Genomic DNA, 21,299 nt, shown 5'->3' on the forward strand with positions numbered 1-21,299 from the left:
CTACACAGACATATTTTAGTCATCCAGGTCAGGGTAATCTAAGGAGCCTGGAAAGAAAGCGACTGGACTTCTTTAATTTTCATAAAGATGTTTCACCGCTCACTCAAGAGGCTTCTTCCACCATTTGGTTTTAGAACTGAAGATGCCTCTTTCGCTTTCTTTCCAAGCTCTTTATTTTACTCATTAAAAATATAACTTTTAAGAATGAAATCCAGGGAGCAGTAAACTGTGAAGGTCAGAAAGTGTCACAGAGCTTGTGACAGGAATTTCCCCAAATTGCTCTTTTTCCATTCAGGTGTGAGCAGATGCTTTCAGATCTACATCACAACATGGCAACACAAACGGATGTTTTACAAGAGGCCAAACACATCAGTGCAGTCCACTGTGAGTCAATAAACTCCCCACGAATGCTGTTCTGTTTTAAAAATGGATGCTCACACCCATGTCAAGCTGAGAGCAACATATTGATTTTATTTGATTGCTTTTAAAACCATTTAAACTTCAGCTTTTAGCATCACAGTTACCCTGTTAACAGTTAATTAGAGGTGTCTATGTGATGGAAAAACCTATTTTTCCCTCTGTTATCCTCAGGAAGCATACACATCAAGCCCAAGATGGGAAAAAGTCAGAGTCAGACAAACGCTTTGTGGATTTTGATTGGAAGCAAAATTAGCTTCAAGCGTTGGCTTTTTGAGACATGTTTAGTTGTGAAAAAATGAGTCATTCCCTCATGTTTCAAAAACTGAAAAGCATCACTTCGCAACTTCTGTGTCCATGATTGCTGGTGCATTCTCACCAGCGATGGGGCTGCACGGAGTTGGCGTTTCTTGCTGAATGACCTCAACATTGCCTTTAGGAAATCAGACTCTGGTTCCAATCCCAACAAGGACATTTATGTTTTTCCTGTACAGTCATATAGACTGTTTGGAGCTCCAAAAATGGAACCACACGCATGGATGACTTTACTGATGATTTACCTTTACGGCTAACGGTTTGACTGCTGTGGCTGATTTAGCTCCAGCAGGCGACATGCTGTGAGGTGATGTATTGATCACAACAATCTGTGTCACTTTGCAGAGAACACTGCTTTGATGTAGTGATGCCAGAGGCTCAAAAGGCACTTTTTCATGTGACAGTGAAGTGGTACAGAGCACAGTGGGATATTTTTCTGGTTTCATCCTATGAATGATCTCAGTCTGGATATTTGGAACTCATCATGTGAAAAAGGCCTCGACCCTTATTTTTTTTTCCTGGACTCATAATTTAAATTTATGGTGTAGAAAACTGCAACAGAGAAGCCCATCATTAACTAAGACGCCAAATAATGTCTGTATTTGGCCGAACAAAGTTCTGGTTTGGGTATCGCGCATCATCTGCGGACACAAAGGGACAAATAAGTCAAATAAAATCTGGCAAATGAGCAAATCTTTATTTCAGTTTTACAGATTTAAAGATTTTTTTTTCATTTATGTATTTATTCAACATATTCTTCATGTGTAGGGCTACAGTTAACAAATGGACCAACTTGATCATAATACTATTTTCAAGTGAAGACTTTTGCACATTATAGTGCAAAGGTCTTCAGCCACCTCTCGTTTCTTCATATTTTGCCAGGAAAATGGTAAATAGGTGCAGAAATACATTTAAATACAGTATATAAAAGGCAAAAACAGAGTTTGTACAAATTTAATAAGCTTAAAAGTCAATGTTTGGTATTGACACCTTTGTTCATCAAGAGAGTTCAGCTGGAACTTCTTTAAGTTGTCTTCAGGAATTCTTGATGCCTTTTGTTCTGTTCTCTGTCAAGATGACGCTACACTGCTTCAATAATATTGAAGGCCAAGGTCTGGAGAGGCCAGTCCATGACTGCTAGTGTTCCACCGTATATTTTTCCAAACTTTTACTTCACTGGTAATGCATTTGCGGTCATTGTCATGCTGATAAATGAAGCCACTGACAATCAGAAGCTTTCTAGCATTGTGCATCAAACATAGCCCCAAACACTGACTGAATTCAATTCAATTCAATTTTATTTATACAGCGCCGAATCACAACAACAGTCGCTTAAAGGCGCTTTATATTGTACAGTAGATCCTGCAATAATAGAAGCAGAGAAAATATGACCCCCTATGAGCAAGCACCTTGGACGACAGTGGGAAGGAAAAACTCCCTTTTAACAGGAAGAAAGCTCCGGCAGAACCAGGCTCAGGGAGGGGCGGGGCCATCTGCTGCGATCGGTTGGGGTGAGAGAAGGAAAACAGGATAAAGACATGCTGTGGAAGAGAGACAGAGATTAATAACAGGTACGATTCAATGCAGAGAGGTCTATTAACCCATAGTGTGTGAGAAAGGTAAGCGTCAACGGTGTTCTATACATGGCTGTAGAAACTCACTATTGTACCAACTCTCTCTCTATATATATATATTGATATATTGATCACGACTTAAACCACAAATTTCAAACTTGGATTCACCACTCCATAAGATTTGTTGCCATTTGATGTATGATGTATTTTTGCAGCAGGCTGCTGGTCACAAAGTGTTTAAAGAAACCATTTCAAATCCTTTCTTTGCCAAGTTGTAGACATAACACTGGTTCATCACTTGAGTTAGGAGCCTTTTCATGCTTCAGTGATTCATAGGTCAGCGTTAAGTGGCTTAAGAAAAAATAAAAACATTCATCTGAACATCACGTACAAGGATTGAGCCCCACCCTCTCTCTTAGGCTGAGTCCATTTGTGCTGCTTGCATCTCCAGTTGTGTTCTTTCCGTCATTACTAACAGCTCATAGGTGAAATAGCGATCCCTTCACAACAAAGCAATCTATATGACTACAGTTGGTATTTTTTCATTCAGTGTTATCTATTGTGATTGCAATTTATGGTATTGTGTGCAACTATTACTGCCGCTAGTGTAGGTCACTGTGCAAACATAGTGAAGTAGTCCTTTAGTGAATTGTAGTTATGAAAGTATTGTCCTTTGTTAAATGCTATATCATAAAAGGCAGGAAGAAGAAGCTAAAATGTCAGTTTACAGAGTTTCAGTCAATAATTTGTATTTAGGATTCTGATAGATATTCAGCCAACTTAAACCACTTTTATCACCATATTGTTTTTGTTGTATTGATCTTATTATTTTAATAAAGGATATGTTTGTTATATTTGGAATGTCATTCTTGAGTGTCCTGACATTGTTTAGACTGATATTTATTCTGTTTATATGCTTCTTTAAAAAGCTATTTTAGTCTTTTGTCACATAAGTACTAATGTGTGGTTTACATCCATTGGTCACGCCTTATTCGGCTTCCACTCCTTATCACAGCTATGATGTATATGCTCTTCTGTGAAATAACACAACTGCGTTGGAATTGCAGTATAAATGTGTTTGAATCCTGGTCATTATTTACTGTCTGCTCCCATCTAATTTCTCTGGTGCTACTTTTTGCAGAGTCTCCGCAGGAAAAACGCCGCTACCCCATTTGGCCATTGTTAGAAAATGATTTACGAGAGAAAACCTCACACAGAAAAGTAAGATTTGAAACTTGGAGAGAGGTTTAAATTCCTGATTGTTTCTGTAACATTTTGGTTTCAGGCATCGTTGCACGTGAAAAGTGAAGTCAGTTCAGTTTGAGCTGTAAAACCTCTGCCTTCCCTTTCGTCACTTCAGCGTAATCATGTAATATGTTTTAGGTGCTGGTCTGCTTCACCTCACAAAACCATTCAGGAACCGTTTCACTGTCTGGCTTTCATCACCGAACGCTCCGTCACTCCTCCTTGACCGCTGCATGTTGTTTAATCATCCTCACCCGAGACGTGCATCGTCGAGTCTTGGACGCTGTTGCCTCGACTGTATACGTGTCGAGGCTATTGCCTCGAGGCTTTTAATGTTCTGACATTTCCATGAACACACCAAGCAGCTCTAGCAGGGATGCTGCCATATGCTACTTCTAACACAACCATTTACACTGATTACATTTGGTATTGCCAAAGTTTGGATAGTTAAAACTAAAATTTAATGTTTCAAAGTAAAGGTTTTTGACATCTTCATATAAATAAATGCTAATTTTTGCCCAATTCTGTTGCTGATTGCTATAACATAGCAGTGATTCAATGTTTCCCATCTGTGATCTAACTTCATAAAAGCTTTTAAACTTGGCATTTTGAACACTTTGGATTTTCATGAGAAAAATCCTTTGGCTCACAGGAAGCAAAGCATTTTATGATTCCAGATTTTTTGTAATAAAGGAGAATGACTGGTTTGGGGAGGTGTTCTGTACTTCAAAGACAAAATCCTCAAGCTAAACTGCACTGTACTGAATTATCAACATCACTGAGTATCACGCTATACACTAGAGCAAATCAAGTGCTCCCTAAATCAGTAAGAGAGGGCTATAGAGTGGTGTATGCAATGCAAACCAGTACAACTAATTTATATAACTGCCTGAAAAAACACCACAAACTCCAGGATAATTCATGTATTAATTATTTTTCCAAAGTGGCAAAACCTGCACTTTAGGAGTTTTCTTTTATTTGGTTTTAGGAGATGCACTTTGGTCAAGCAAATAAACATCATATGTCTGCAGTGATGTTTTAATTACCTAAAATTTAGCATCCTATAAAAGTGAGAGCAGCTCCCTTTTGATTTAATTAGTATTTCTATTTTTAAAGTTCTTCATTATTTACTAAATTTTGGTTAATAAGAAGGAGCAATGACTGTATAAAATATGGGCTACCTAATATTTCCCCCAAAATGAAGCCAAAACGTCTCTATCGCCCCCCTGGGGTCTGGCTGCAGTATAGGTCTTAAGCCTGCCTCCTCGGGTCAGACTAAAATACTAAAGTAATAGATTGATTGATTGATTGATTGATTGAATCTTTATTTTTAACATGTTGAAAAAGTACAACAAAATAGAATTAAAAGAGACAAATGAACAAAGCAAAACAAAAGGAAAACGAGCAACCACAACTCCAAATAAAGTTCATGTTCAGAAAGGAGCAGGAAGAAGCATAAGCTTATTTAATCCCACCCCTTTTCCACTATATAGTATCAATAGACTACAAAAATACCTCCTTGCAATTACATTATATGTCATGTGTAATTTTTATTTTTATTTTTTTTTTTATATATACATATATGTTTCTGTCTATCCATACATACGTATATACACATACGCACATATACACATTTTCACCTCAAGGATACACAACCTACAAATATATATATATACCCATACCAACATACCCGTGCACCCGCAAACACATTAGACAAGAACACCCTATCAAATCTCTACCTTTCCCTGTACCCTGTAAAAACCATATCCTTAAACCGCTTTTTAAACTGCGCCATGCTTGGACATTGCTTCATATCTTTACTTAGTCTGTTCCACAGCTTCACTCCACACACAGAGATGCAAAAACTTTTTAATGTTGTACGGATACGAGGATGTTTTAAATTTAATTCCCCCCTCAAATTGTATCCCCGTTCCCTTTTAGAAAACATTTTTAGAATATTGTCAGGAAGCAGGTTATTTATTGCTTTATATATAATTTGTGCAGTGAGAAAATGAACCAGATCTGTGAATTTTAGAATTTTTGATTTTAAGAATAGTGGATTTGTATGATCTCTGTAACCAGTTTTATGGATTATCCTTAAGGCCCTTTTTTGTAATATAAAGATTGATGATAGCGAACATTTGTAAGTATTGCCCCAAACCTCTCCACAGTAATTCAAATACAGTGCAATCAGGGAACAATAGAGAATGTGGAGTGATTTGTGGTCCAGAATGTGTTTTACTTTACTCAAGATTGAGACACTTCTTGAAATTTTGTTATGTATATGATTTATATGAGACTTCCAGTTTAATTTATCATCTATAATCACACCAAGAAACTTATGTTCAAGTACTCTTTCAATTTCCACACCATCTATATGAATCTGCACTTGTGCATTTCTAAGGGAATTCCCAAATAAGATAATTTTAGTTTTACTTAGATTTAGCGATAGTTTGTTCCTGTTAAACCATTTTTTAATTTTGCACATTTCTGAAGTAATTGTATCCAGCAGCTCCTTTAGATTCCCCCCAGAACAAAAAATATTTGTGTCATCTGCAAATAATACTAATTTTAATATATCAGATGCTTTACAAATATCATTTATATAAATAATAAATAATTTTGGACCCAGTACAGAGCCCTGTGGAACACCACAAGCAATGTCCAAGCATGATGAGGAATGGACACCCAGCTTCACAAATTGTTTTCTGTCACTTAAATAATTTTTCACCCATTGCAGTACAACCCCCCTGATCCCGTACCGTTCCAATTTATTAATTAATATGTCATGATTGATTGTGTCGAATGCTTTCTTGAGATCCAGAAATACTCCAGCTGCATACTGTTTCTGATCTATAGCATTTGTAATCTCCTCAATTGATTCGATTAATGCCAGAGATGTTGATCTTTTTGATCTGAATCCATATTGACTGTCAGAGAGTAATTTATATTTATCTAAGAATTTGTCTAATCGTTTATTAAACGGGTTTTCTAGGATTTTGGAGAATTGTGGTAGTAAAGAAACAGGCCTGTAATTTGTGAAGTGGCGTCTATCCCCGGTTTTATACAGCGGCACAACTTTAGCTATTTTCATTTTGTTTGGCACTTTTCCCGTCTGAAATTATTAGTTGCAAATATATGTTAGAGGTCCTACAATTCCTTCAATGACCTTCTTGACGATTTTCATGTCAATATCGTTACAATCAGTAGATAAAACTTTCTCTCTCTCATCACGCTTATTTGTGTTCAAGGGGTCTCCTTTTTCACAAGTTTGATTCTAATTACTACCAAAATGCTGTTAAATTGGGCTGCAACGTCATCATAACAGCTTTGACTGGCAGCTGCAGTCCCAAAGAAACTTGCATATCTCTGGGAATGGCAGAAAGAGCGGGGACAAACGGAAAATTTTGGCTTCATTTTTGTACAATGGGAGGAAGTGCAGCGAGGTCGTCCATCTTTCATACAGTCATTGAGAAGGACCAATATGATATTGATGCAATAATTTATACATTAAAAGGAATATCGCACTATGTGGACGTGAAAGCAGTGTTATGTTTAAGTGCAATAAAAACATTCATCACTAAAACGAGTGAATAACCTTGGTAAGTAACTTGATTTCAATATTGATCAAAATATAAATATAATCGTAATATAAAATCAATTTGGCCATAATCATACAGCACTGCTTTACACCATGAACCTCTGCCTTTATTCAGGATACAAATATCCTTTTAAGATTTGTGGGTACGTTATTGACAATCCAGGAATTGTCAAATTTCTCCTCCGACAGTTAAAATATTTCTGATAAACATACATGCCTGTACTCGGACAATAAAATAATACAGTCATATTTTTCTGGATGGAGTATTTTAACTTCATTTTCATGTTAATACCTTTACAAGGAGGAGCTTTTTTGAAGGGGTACTTTTACAGCATTGCCAAAGATGGAAGTACATCTTCCAGCGCTGTATATTTAGATTTCTCTCCAGGGCCTTAAAAGTATATTTCATGTTGGTGATCAAAGTGTATGAACCTGTGGGCAATACTACACAGAAAGTCAGAGAAAATCCAAAAAAGTAGAAACTTTGTTTTCTATATCAATGATTCATTTTGAGGAGCTGGCCCTACGACTTGGTCATTTGAAGTTTTTTTTTCTGTTTACTTCTGCTTTACCCCTGAATATCTCCTCTTAACATTTGGACTGAGTGACTTACACCTTCAGTCATTTTCAGGAGTCACAATCCTCCAGCTTTCTTTTGTCACTCATTATTATTTTTTCTCCTGGCAGACTGGACCCCATGTGGCAAATTCCTATAGTTCAAATGCAGACGTTAAATTCAACAAACCTCTTATGTAAATCCGTCCTTTAATACATCCATGTTAGTAATTTGCTTTTTTCTCACTTAATGTTAATGTTTCTTCAGCTGTCAAACATCAAAAATCCCTTAATCTGTTGTTATGACATTCATTTTTAACTAATACCACAAATATTATCTACAAATACTAACACACAGTATAAAAATTATCCTTAAAATATCATCTTAATTAAAGTAGACCATGCTTTCCTCTGCTACATTCATACAACTGTATATCATCATTGAATATACAAGTCATCCCATAAGCAGCAATAATAGTCCCCATGTCCTCTTCTGAAGTTGTTTGTATAACATATGGGACACATTTGAGAGCAGCTGTGAGCGTTTTCAGTCACCATTCTTTATATTGTCATATGGCGAGGTCATTCAAACTCTATGTTCAATGAATGTTGTGTTCCTACACAGTTCGCACATTCAGTAAGAATCAGTTTGAAGATAGTTTGCCCTGCTGCTTCCTTTGACTTGTCAGAGTAATCAAGAAAGGAGTCAAATATCGAATGCGGCAATGGAAAGCTGCAGATGAAGGAAGGGAGGAAGGAAGTCAGATGCAGGAACCGCACAGATCATGGTTTTCAAAATAAACACTCTGACCAAATATGCTGCATCCAAATTGCTACTGGTGTATTTTGTTGTGGTGCAGAGGTCAGAACCAGAATGCACCACAGGCTGGTATCTCTGTGTTAAAGACAGCAATCACCACACCTCACAATCAGTGCACTGACCAATAGGGCTAATGCTCATTTCATATTATTGCATCAATATGAACTGCGTAGTGTTTACTGATGAGTCAAACACAGACTTTACTGCCTGCTTGTTTTATTAAAGGTTTCACTGGTGACGGCCCTTTCATGCATCTAGTGTAAGGCTGAAGTGTAGAAAACCATGAAGTCATCAGTAAACTGAAGATAGGCCGAAGCTCTTCATCGGTATCAACAGTGCTGTAATTGTTTATCATTGTTTGTATTGTACATCTGAATGTTGATATTGCTGATTAGCTTAAAATGAAAGTGAAGGCAATGATTTCAGTCAACAAGGCAACAGAAATTTAAACAACCTGCATAAACAGAATCTGCAAAGAGGAAATTAAATATGACAAAATAAAAATCGACCGCAAAATAATTGTGACATCTTACGAAATGATCAAGCGCGAGAAATCAAAATATTGTGGCACTTTAAAAAAAAAAAAAGATAATGAGATACTACAGCTTTTGAACAGTAAGCATGACAGATCTTTCGAAATTTCTGAGTGACTCCAGGTGTTTCCAAAACAGATGGTGTGTGCAGGAAATTAACTCTTTAATTAAAATTCCCCCGGTAGTTTGACATTTAACGTCATAATTAAGAGAGCCAGGAGCCTGTGGGAGCCTGTGGGGGTCCGAATCCCCTCTCCACCATCATTGAAACTCTTAGCCGCTTAGTCATGATGCAACACTGCTGCTTTACTTCCTCAGTTCACTGCGAGGGGTAAGCATCTGTTTCCACCTCATTGTAGCCTTTAAAATGAACGTGTGCACACGAGCGACCTCTTACTGTAAATGTCCTCCAGAAAAACACAAGGGGTAGATTGGATTTTTTCCCCTTTTTAGTGCACGTGTGGGGGTCTATATACAGCCACAATGACCATATATGAAACAGAATGCCCAAACCACAGCCATGCAGCACTGAAACCCATTTAAAGAAATGAATAAGACAGACAAAAAGGTCAAGATGTGAAGGATCATGATGGAGTTTAAGGTTTGAGGAGGACGAGGTGGCGTCTGCTTTGTGTCCTGCACCTCCTGCAGCTAAAATCTGAGACTATTCTCATTCTTGGGACATGATGCTTAATTCTTATGGGGCGCCGTTTGTAAACTGAAACATGCCGAAATTAACAGCAACATTTTTCCACATTTAGCTCTAAATCTTACAAAAACATGTTTTTTCGAGTCATTTTTTACAACATTTAGTATAATATTTGTAACTTTTCATATTTAAAACAGGATTTTAAATGTTAAATGTAAATGCTAAATGTTAAATGTAAATATTATATTTAAATGTAAATGTTAAATGTTAAATGTAAATATTATATTTAAATGTAAATGTTAAATGTTAAATGTAAATATTATATATAAATCTAAATGTTAAATGTTAAATCTAAATGTTATATATAAATCTAAATGTTAAATGTTAAATCTAAATGTTATATATAAATCTAAATGTTAAATGTTAAATCTAAATGTTATATATAAATCTAAATGTTAAATGTTAAATCTAAATGTTATATATAAATCTAAATGTTAAATGTTAAATCTAAATGTTATATATAAATCTAAATGTTAAATGTTAAATCTAAATGTTATATATAAATCTAAATGTTAAATGTTAAATCTAAATGTTACGGGAAACTAAATATTTAGCTAATATGCAAATTTATTGTACGGGTCAACGGAAATACCAAAATAAAAGCTTCAAGAAAACCTCCCGCGCTAAAGTGTGCCGGTCGCGGTCAGGTTCTGTGTTTGCGCTCCTCTTACGGTCACTTTTGACTGCCATGAGCTGCTTCGACTATTCCCTACCAGCATGTCCAGCGATTTAGCTGAAAACATTGGAAGAGCCGTTTTGTCGGCCATCCAACGATTCAGCGGTAATGCACCCTCGACCTCACAAACGCCGCAGCACTTGGTAAGTTTATTGTATAGCATTTTGGACGGGTTGATAGCAGTGTTAGCAAAACTAGCAAAGCTAAATTACTTAGCTAGTCCTCAATTATTTCATTTGGTAGGCAGCAGACAGAGATCGAACATCATACAACTCTATTTATTTATTTGGTAGGTAGGTAACAGTCGTTCTTGATGTAAATGTTTCCTTAGGAATCCAGCAATGCACCTGGACCAAGTAGACCTGCCGTCTCCACTGGGATACCATACTGCTCGGTAGGCCTTCTTACACATATCATTTAATTCATTTATCATGAAATTTCCCCTTGTGGGACTAATAAAGGTATGTTATCTTATCTTAGCTGACTGGTTTTGATATACAGTCAGGTTCATAAGTAGTTGGATACAGACACATTTTCTAATGTTGCTTCTGTACATTACCAGAATGAATTAAAAATGAAACTACTCCAATGCAGTTGAAGTGCAGACTTTAAGTTTTAATTCAGTGGGTTGGACTAAATGAATGCATAAAAATGTGAGAGGGAAAAATTAATTTGTAAACACAATCCTATCATTTCAGAGGCTCTAAAGTAATTAGACAAATTAAATAACTGAAAATAAAATGATAATTTCTATTACTTTATTCAAAACCCTTTGTTGGCAATGACAGCCTGAAGTCTTGAAGTCATGGACACCACCAGATGCTGGCATTCCTCCTTACTAAGGCTCTGCCAGGCCTTTACTGCATTGGCTTTCAGTTGCTGTTTGTTTGTGGGCCTTTCTGTCCTAAATTTAGTCTTCAACAACTGAAATGTATGCTCAATTGGGTTAAAATCCAGTGACTGACTTGGCCATTCAAGAATATTCTATTTCTTTACTTTATTAAAGTCATGGGGTGCTTGGACTGTATGTTTTGGGTCATCTTCCATCTTTATTATTAAATGCTGCCCAATCAATGTGACTACTTTTAGCTGGACTTAAGCAGACAAGTATGTATCTGAACACATTCAGCTGCTTCAGTCCCGTGTCACATATTCAGTAAACACTACCAGTGCCACTGGCAGCCATGCACGCCCAAACCATCACACTGCCTCTGCCATGTTTTACAGATGATGTGGTATGCTTTGGATCATGAGTCGTTCCACCCTTCTCCATACTTTTTTCTTGCCATCATTCTGGTAGAGGTTGATCTTGGTTTTATCTGTCCAAAGAATGTTTTTCCAAAATTTAGCTGGCTTTTACTAGATGGTTTTTTTTTTTTTTTTTTTTTGTTAAGTCCATTCTAGCCTTTCTATTCTTGAGGCTTATGAGTGGCTTGCACCTTGCAGTGAACCCTCTGTATTAGGGCTGTTCGATATGACGATATGAAAACATCTATCATTTCATATTATACGCTATCATTTGTTCTGTGGTGTCGCAAAATAAATTTTACGTCAATATTTTTCATCGTTTTGATGGTCACTGTAGTGGCTGTATTAATTTCTTAATTTTCTTTTTTCTGTTATGTTCTCTTTGACCGCATGTTGTCTGTTCACAGTAAAATTTTCAAAATGCAAACACTACGTCTCAAATCAATTCCAGGCCTTTTATCTGCTTAATTGGTAATGACATCATCATTTTAATATGGATACCCTAAATTAAAGCTTAGTCTGCACATCATGTCCATGATATAATTTTGATTGGAATATGTTTCAGTAAACGGGCAACAAAATAAAACTTGTTAGGGTCCAAATACACACTGACCTAATTGCAGGCCTTTGCTACTCTAATTGAGTGCTCAAAGCACTTTATACAACAGATCTCATTTACCCATTCACATGCACAGATTAATACAAGCACTTTTTCTGTCCAACATTCGCACACAGTCATAGTCGGATAAACTCATTGGGAGCTCTAGATTAGAGCACCTGGGAACTGAATCACCAACTTGACCAACAATCACCAAATGCTAATCTACAAGATACAAAAGGTTCAGTTTTCTGTGTAATGGGTAGACAATAGTAAGATGGTCTGAGTCTACAGTTTGTTTGTTTGTTTTTAATGAACAGATAACAGAAACCTTACGGATGTATTGTAATGCATAGGTGTCTATCTGTATCTGTGTTTGAATTCATTTCAGGTTCCTCTTCCATCAGTTCCTCAAGCTCATGCTACGCGCTCACATTTTGTGAGAAAAAACAAGACCTGCAAACACTATACAAAAGATGTTGTGTGCTTGCCCTTGTCTTCAACATCAACGTTTCTCATACCGAGAGGAGATTCACGAGCAAAACTAGCACAAGATGGCCTTATTGGGAAGATATCCTTTACATCTGACTGGTCTGAAGCACAACTTAGAGAAGAAATAGCAGCAATCTTCAGAAGAACATTTGCACTGTCAACTGGCCAGACATTCCCTTTTGAGTATTTGAGTACAATTAGAGGATGTAAACGACTAATGAAACCAAATGTTTCTAGCAGTTTTCTTTGGGGTGGCCAAGAAGTTGGCTCGATTTGTTCCACCACCTGCCTCTATATAATGGCAGGGATACAAAAACCTGCACAGGTAAACATTTTATATTGCAGTGCAGAAATATTTATTGTCTAAAAAGTGAGTCTGTTCCCTTAACATAATTTTATTAATTGTATTAATTAATATTGCAGTTTCAGCAGGTGTAAACAGTTTTTAGTGCAGCCATGTGCCTCTGTGTTACCAGTGATTTGGTGCAACTGTATTTGATTTTATGTAGAACATGCTTTCTTTTCCCTCAGGAGGAACCAGAAGAGCTGTCTGATAGTGACTTTGAAAGTCCAGTCTGCCGGAGAAGACGAGGTATGTGATGTGAATGAAAACCTAGTGAGGTTCTAAGCTCGATGACCAGTTAGATTTTGTTACTGCAGTGCGTAATAATTCCTGGGGGGTTTGTTTGATGAGAGCATCGTTAATTTGTCCGATTGGGGCGATCGTGGCTCAAGAGTTGGGAGTTTGCCTTGTAATCGGAAGGTTGCCGGTTCGAGCCCTGGCTCGGACAGTCTCGGTCGTTGTGTCCTTGGGCAAGACACTTCACCTACCGCCTACTGGTGTTGGCCAGAAGGGCCGATGGCGCGATATGGCAGCCTCGCCTCTGTCAGTCTGCCCCAGGGCAGCTGTGGCTACAACTGTAGCTTGCCTTCACCAGTGTGTGAATGGGTGGATGACTGGGTGTGTAAAGCGCTTTGGGGTCCTTAGGGGGGACTAGTAAAAGTGCTATACAAATACAGTCCATTTACCATTTTAATGTTTACAAATTATCACAGGTGATTACAGCCAAGGAGGAATATGTGCCCAACTTTCACTTAAACTAATATAAGGATATATAAAGGCTGTTAACATTATGAAGCTAGTCATGCTGACCTTCTTTCCTTTGTTCAGTGCATCATGCGTTGTCTACAACACCAGGTGAAAGTGAGGCCAAGCATCAGGAAACAGAGAGCTGCATTCAAGAGAGTGAAAATGAGGGACAGGCAGAGGGACAGCAGATGTTTCCATATAATGTGGCAGAATTTGTGTAAGCTGTTGTCTAGGGGTTAAAGAAATCCTTCATTTTAGATGTTGTTTAGGATATTGTTTTGATGCAAGTTTCCAATTTGCATGTTTGGGTTTTTTTTTGCTGAATGACTGCAACTTTAGGATTTACATTTAATTTTTTTTTTTTTTTTTAATGATGTAGTGTGAGAAATTCTTCAAGGCTGACATGTTTTATGATTTCTAATATCTCTTATCTACTTAGCCCTATTTTTCTGGAGGAAGATGAAGCTCTTGAAGAGGCAATTCAGCGTAGCCTCCTAGAAGAGTCTGATAGACAGAGTGAAGTTCATATTTCAAGGTAAGATTTGAAAGTAACCTTTGATAATTGAATATTTTATTTGCATCTTTACTTGCATCATTTTTTTGCAGTTACACAATTACAAAGGTAATTGCTCATTTCTGACTAATTTAATATGGACTATCACAACATAATTATATGTTGTAACTCTGTGCACTTGAGTCAAATGTACAGCAAATTTCCATTTTTCCCCAAGATCTGTTTGTCATTGTCCCTTTTTTATATAGGTCTTTTAAGAAGCTCAGCAAAGAAGAAATTGAAGGTCTTCTTAGAGCTCATAGTGAGAAAGTCATTACACCAGGAACAAGACAACTCCATATCAGTCGAGCCAATGTGTGGTCGACTGCTTTGCGTCAGTTCAAGAGACCCAAGTTTGCAGAAAGCTGTGAGATGCTTTATGTCACATTTGCAAGCGATGAACATGATACAGAGGAAGATGCTGCTGACCTTTACTGGTGAAGGCCATCTTTCAGGACAGTGGTGCTTTTGAAGGTAATAGGATTTCACAGTCAAACTAACTAACTTACTTACTTACTCAAGGCCTAAAGGCTTGTTGACGACACTCGTTTTTATAATGTTACAAACGCAACAACCACCTGATCTGAACATTGTTTGACAGAACATTAACAAGTTAATAAATGACTACAGATAATAAATCTGTTATGTTCTGTGTGTCTGAAACAGTAAAAAAAAAAAGTAATACATTTTTGTCTGTCAATCTCAAGATATCAGTTTGGGGTCTGTACAGAATATACTTTTTTGTGTGTTATTTTTCAGCTACACCAAATGGATGCACACTGAAATTTAACATCCTACACTTGCAAAATGGAGTATATCGAACCATGAGGAGAGCATGAGGGTGGGAATGGATGTTTGTGTCTGTGTGTGCCTGTATGTCTGTGTCTATATGTCAGGTTGGGTATCAGACGCCACCTCTCTGGGGACACCTCAGGCCCTCCAAGGTTTGGAGGCCTATCTCCACCCACCACCACTTCCCCTGCCGGTGGCGGACTCCCTCAGGTGTCGGTGTGTTGGTGGTTCTTTGTGTCTGGGGGTGGGCGTCCGGGTGCACACCGGCTCACTCCTTGGCGGCCGCTTGTCGGGGCCTGGGGCCTGGGGCTCGCTCGGGCCCCTTTGGAGGTGGGGTGCCCCCGGCCTCTCGGCCTCAGGCGCAGCTGGGGGCCGGCGGAGCTCACGGGCGCGTCACTGCAACTCCCCCTGACTTCTGCTCCGCGGCTGCTGGGCGAGCCCTCATCTGGGACTCTCCTCAGCTCTTACTGGAACAGTGGCGCGGCTGCCCCTCTGTTGGTCTTCCATGGTCTCTTGTGTTCTGGGGGCCTCTGGATGTCTGGAGTTTTGATCTCCTCCATACCCGCTTCACACCCTGGAGGACGGGGCTGTGGCCCCCCCACACTCCCTAGCAGATCATTACATGGAGAAACCTTTGGAATGCAAGCATGCTGATCCACACAGGTATGCACACATGGGTATTCACAGACGCGGACTAAAGCTTTCTTGGCTGCTGCCTCAAAGCACACTGTGCGCTGTCTATCTGGGGTGCTGCACAATATCGTTTATTACTTAGTAAATACTGATATCTATGACTAGCTAGTTTATTGTGATGGTGCTTTGTTTTCTCTATTATTATGTTGCTCTTTGTTGTTTGCTGTCTCCTCTGTTTGTTTTTGTTTGTTTGTTTGTTTTTTTTTTTTCTCCATACAGGTGACCCAGGAGTTTTTTTTTTTTTTTTTTTTTTTTCTCTCTCTTCCCCCCCCTTCTCACCGTCTCTTCTCCCCTTTGGTTTTCTTTCTTTCTCTCCCCCTCTCTCTCTCATTCATTCCCCCTGTCCTATTTATTAAAAAAAAAAAAAAAAAAAATGACAAAGGATGAACTGAAGCTCTGCCATCACGTAATGTCGCATACTGCTGTTTCTGATGTCATTTAGAAAAAAAAAAAAAGGTAATAGGATTTCACAGTCAAACTAACTTACTTACTTACTCAAGGCCTAAAGGCTTGTTGACGACACTCGTTTTTATAATGTTACAAACGCAACAACCACCTGATCTGAACATTGTTTGACAGAACATTAACAAGTTAATAAATGACTACAGATAATAAATCTGTTATGTTCTGTGTGTCTGAAACAGTAAAAAAAAAAAAAAGTAATACATTTTTGTCTGTCAATCTCAAGATATCAGTTTGGGGTCTGTACAGAATATACTTTTTTGTGTGTTATTTTTCAGCTACACCAAATGGATGCACACTGAAATTTAACATCCTACACTTGCAAAATGGAGTATATCGAACCATTGGCAGGATGTTGTCCACGATAATAGTGCAAGGTGGAGAAGCACCTGCCTTTCTCTCTCCACATGTAGTAGACTACATTGTGTCAGGAGACATTCTTCAAGTACACCTAACACCGGATGATATAGGTGACCCTGAGTTAAGAGAGAATCTGAAAAAGGTGAATTGCAATATTATAACAAGAATATTGTAATATTTCCTATATTCACAAGTCTTCTGGTCTTCTTTTATAATATATAATAAATACACTTTTGGTTATTAGAGGCAATTCCATGTATTATATTTTCAATTTGTTTCCTTTTTGTTAAAAAAAAAAAATATTGGTGCAATACAGCCAAATAAACCAAAACAAAAACGCAGTATTTGTGTACACTGGTAAAAAACAAACATTTAAAGTGTTTTTCTTAAATATTTAGGTTGTAAATGCAACAACTCAACATGATTTGGAGGAAGCAGTCAGCTGCTGCGACTCATGGCGATATCAAGTTGAAGGTCTTCCACTCACAGTCACCATGGCCAATAAAGATCTGTTTGTGAAAAATGCAGCTCTATACCTTGCAGTTCTGCAACGGCAAAGCTGTTTCGATCAACTAACTGATGGCTTGTCCTACTATGGAGTGAGATTTATATTTTTTCTGTATCAATTGGTCATTATTTTATAATCATTTAGAGTGAGCTACTTTTTATATTTAAAACTGGAATTTAACCATTATTTAAACTTTTCTGTCTAGATTTTATCACTCCTGAGAGAGAACCCCAGTTTGCGTGTTCTGCTTGACCTATCTGGGGAGGACAAAGATCTGACAGCCAGTTTAATTGCTGGGGTTCTCAGGCCAAGCTATTCTGTCCTTGGGAGCAACAGAAGAGTTAGAGAGGAGCTGATGGTGGTCAAATTTCGGGAATTTCTCCAGTGTGTCGAAAGTAAGCAGAAATTCACATAATGTAGTCTGGCCATGAAACAATTCGGGACACTAAAGTAAAACTTTGTCTTTTTATGTCACATGCGCGCACACAAAACAGGAATAAAGATGTATGATAGCTTACAACTGACAAGCAAGGCAAAGACAGAACCTCTGTATTTTTTATAAAAACATTAGCCATCATTTAGTTGTTAGCTCAAGCTTTAACTATTTTAGTGTCCCCAGGTTAATGGTGGTTTTTCTTTGTTTTTAGATGAAGAGCTGAGAGACTCACTTGGAGAAAGGACTCTTACCAAGGATGAAGAGGCATTTGTGAAGGCTTTGAGGCCTGGTCACATCTTGGCTTTTGCCACCGGGAGCAGCAAGGTTCCAGCCATAGGTTTTCAACCAGCTCCTAAAATAACATTCATTCACGATGAAAGCAAACATCTCCCGATTGCACACACATGTACAAATGAGCTTCAGCTTTTTGTGAATGAAACAACAATGGCTGATGATGATGCTTTTCATTACTGCTTCTTAGTAGCACTCATGAATGGAGCTTTATTCAGCACCATCTAAACATGTTCCAAAAAAAGTGAAATTAAAATGGTGGGTTTGTTAACTCTAATCCTGTTCATTAATTGTAGTTTCAAGTAACTTTGCTTCATACAAGATAGTTGAAATAAATTCTGACTGCATTTAATGTTGAAATGTAATAATTTTCAAAGCTTCAATAGATTTATAAAAATGCTAACTCTGTATTTTCAACGACAAATCAATAAAGTCACTGGTGTAATACAATTTGATTAAGCTTTTCTTTTTTAAACAAGGACACTTCAAAACAGTTTATGCACAGAGTATACTAAACATGCTTTGTAGAACAAGCCAGGATTACTTAGACATCTAACAGCAACATTTATTAAGACTATTGCAACTTTACAATGATTAAAACAATACTGTAGATAATCTTGTGAATTGATTTAAAGACTGACTGTTCCGTGTTGATAATTTTCACTGTTATACTGTATTACAGTGTGAATTTGATCTTTACTTCAATCTGAATAACTGGTTTTACCCATAAACTAAAAGTGGTTGTAGCCTTCTGAATAGCCTATGAGTCACTGTCAGTCATTAACTCTGAGTCCTTATGTGGCAGGAGGCATCACTGCTAGAGGGGAGGGGCTTCTGCAGTAGTACAAAAACTGCATTTGCTGTACAGCATTTAAGAATGCTAAGTGTCATCACTCTTTAGAACATCGCTGGTATCCTGTGGTTGAGGTCACACATTTACAAGTTTGTTAAAAATATACTGCTGTGTTCGTTGAAACAATGTTTTACCATTATTGTTGTCTTCTTCAAAAGGGTGAATGCTTGTATATAGCTCTTGTAAATCGCTGTCATTTAATGGGACAAACCTACTTTCAGAGTTTGACAAGGAGGGTATGGAGACCTCTGCTGTAGAAAGTTCTGGGTTGTGACGATGAGACACATGAGTTCCGCAGGCAAAAAGCTGGATGGGAGTTCTATTACCTTCAGTGGAAACAGAGTGATTGTTATATCCAGCTTTGAATTCCTTCAAAGTGCGGTTGATTCGTGGTAGAAACACATAATGAAGGCAAAATAGGTCTGTTGCATTTTCTAAGTCTAGGATACCAAGTGATTCCAATTCATAAAATATAGCATTCTCTCCTCCGTGATCAGTCCTGATATGCAGGGGTCTGCCAAATTGTCCAACAGCTGCAGTAAAGAGGGCTTTCACAGTCTCAGCTCGATTATTGCTGGAGCACCGAAGAAACATCAACATCCTGCTGTATCCATCTATTGCACCATGAACAACAAACTTCCAACGAATCAGTTTGTGATTTCCATCTATGTGCCATATGAAATTTGGATGAGGCACAGAATATACTCGCCGAGCAACTGCAGTTCTTCTCCTGGATAGAACACCAGCCGAGTCCACCCTCCGCAGTGACTTTCTTACGCGCCATCTTTGAACCACTATGTTTTTGGAACGCAGATGACCCATCAGCATCACTTCTCCAACATTTGGATGTTCAGTTTTTATCTGGGACACTATCTGATCTAACTCATGGTCACTGATTACATTGAATTTTGACTCTGAGATATTATAGTCTTGCAGTAACTTATACAGAGTGGGCCTGGAGATGGAAAGGATAGATGCAGCTTCAGTAAAAGATGTTTTCAGGGAAAGAACATTTTCCAATTCCTCTTTGGAAATCTGAAGCCTTCCTTGGTAACCATCCTAGAACACGGCACAGAAAATCTCAATGAGCACAATTCTATAACAAAAGATGGGTAATTTGAGGCAATTGTACTGTGACAGATTAGCTAGAGTAATATTTTATCAATAGTTTTAAAATATGAAAGTGAGCAATCAAAAGACACTTCAGAGCAAAAACAGTAATAAAATATGACGTAAAACTTGTGAATGTTGTTGGTGGTGATGTGACACTGCTAGTGATGGACCCCTAAGAAGATGAAATGTATGTAGAATCAGAATCATTACTTTGACAGGATTTAATTTAAGGTGACATATTACACCAAAGAAAAAACAGAAATTAGTCAGCTAAATGATATGTGTAAGAAGGCCTACCGAGCAGTATGGTATCCCAGTGGAGACGGCAGGTCTACTTGGTCCAGGTGCATTGCTGGATTCCTAAGGAAACATTTACATCAAGAACGACTGTTACCTACCTACCAAATAAATAAATAGAGTTGTATGATGTTCGATCTCTGTCTGCTGCCTACCAAATGAAATAATTGAGGACTAGCTAAGTAATTTAGCTTTGCTAGTTTTGCTAACACTGCTATCAACCCGTCCAAAATGCTATACAATAAACTTACCAAGTGCTGCGGCGTTTGTGAGGTCGAGGGTGCATTACCGCTGAATCGTTGGATGGCCGACAAAACGGCTCTTCCAATGTTTTCAGCTAAATCGCTGGACATGCTGGTAGGGAATAGTCGAAGCAGCTCATGGCAGTCAAAAGTGACCGTAAGAGGAGCGCAAACACAGAGCCTGACCGCGACCGGCACACTTTAGCGCGGGAGGTTTTCTTGAAGCTTTTATTTTGGTATTTCCGTTGACCCGTACAATAAATTTGCATATTAGCTAAATATTTAGTTTCCCGTAACATTTAGATTTAACATTTAACATTTAGATTTATATATAACATTTAGATTTAACATTTAACATTTAGATTTAACATTTAACATTTAGATTTATATATAATATTTAGATTTAACATTTAACATTTAGATTTATATATAATATTTAGATTTAACATTTAACATTTAGATTTATATATAACATTTAGATTTAACATTTAACATTTAGATTTATATATAATATTTACATTTAACATTTAACATTTACATTTAAATATAATATTTACATTTAACATTTAACATTTACATTTAAATATAATATTTACATTTAACATTTAGCATTTAGATTTAACATTTAACATTTAGATTTAACATTTAGCATTTAGATTTAACATTTAAAATCCTGTTTTAAATATGAAAAGTTACAAATATTTTACTAAATGTTGTAAAAAATGACTCGAAAAAACATGTTTTTGTAAGATTTAGAGCTAAATGTGGAAAAATGTTGCTGTTAATTTCGGCATGTTTCAGTTTACAAACGGCGCCCCATAAATTC

General features: G+C 37.4%; 1 protein-coding gene and 1 pseudogene across 2 annotated transcripts; one reads left to right on the plus strand and one right to left on the minus strand.

Moving 5' to 3' along the window:
- Window positions 1-10,187: 10,187 nt before the first annotated feature.
- On the plus strand, window positions 10,188-18,792 carry LOC147338178 (uncharacterized; annotated as a pseudogene). Its single transcript, XR_015124410.1, has 11 exons — window positions 10,188-10,588; window positions 10,777-10,839; window positions 12,683-13,108; window positions 13,315-13,375; window positions 13,955-14,090; window positions 14,313-14,408; window positions 14,636-14,900; window positions 16,652-16,875; window positions 17,132-17,332; window positions 17,447-17,636; window positions 17,889-18,792. The product of XR_015124410.1 is annotated as an uncharacterized LOC147338178 (transcript).
- LOC147338179 (uncharacterized) lies at window positions 18,411-20,816 on the minus strand. The gene is made up of 3 exons (XM_086258908.1): window positions 20,483-20,816; window positions 20,232-20,294; window positions 18,411-19,880 (listed from the first exon to the last, which is right to left on the minus strand). The coding sequence occupies exons 1-3, from the start codon at window positions 20,582-20,584 to the stop codon at window positions 18,897-18,899; spliced, it is 1,149 nt and encodes a 382-aa protein (XP_086115034.1). The 5' UTR covers window positions 20,585-20,816; the 3' UTR covers window positions 18,411-18,896.
- Window positions 20,817-21,299: the final 483 nt, after the last annotated feature.

This window comes from Aulonocara sp. 'chitande type north' Nkhata Bay, linkage group LG2 (assembly GCF_057382095.1).
Source record: "Aulonocara sp. 'chitande type north' Nkhata Bay isolate Kocher_YH1m ecotype deep benthic linkage group LG2, A_spYH_male_GT1.1, whole genome shotgun sequence".
Lineage (NCBI taxonomy): Eukaryota > Metazoa > Chordata > Actinopteri > Cichliformes > Cichlidae > Aulonocara > Aulonocara sp. 'chitande type north' Nkhata Bay.

Bases quoted from the DNA above. Each gene is read 5' to 3' on its own strand.
- LOC147338179 (XM_086258908.1), bottom strand. From the start codon at position 20,584: ATGTCCAGCGATTTAGCTGAAAACATTGGAAGAGCCGTTTTGTCGGCC. The intron at 20,295-20,482 runs GTAAGTTTATTG...ATGTTTCCTTAG, and splicing joins CACAAACGCCGCAGCACTTG to GAATCCAGCAATGCACCTGG. The intron at 19,881-20,231 runs GTAGGCCTTCTT...GCCGTGTTCTAG, and splicing joins CTGGGATACCATACTGCTCG to GATGGTTACCAAGGAAGGCT.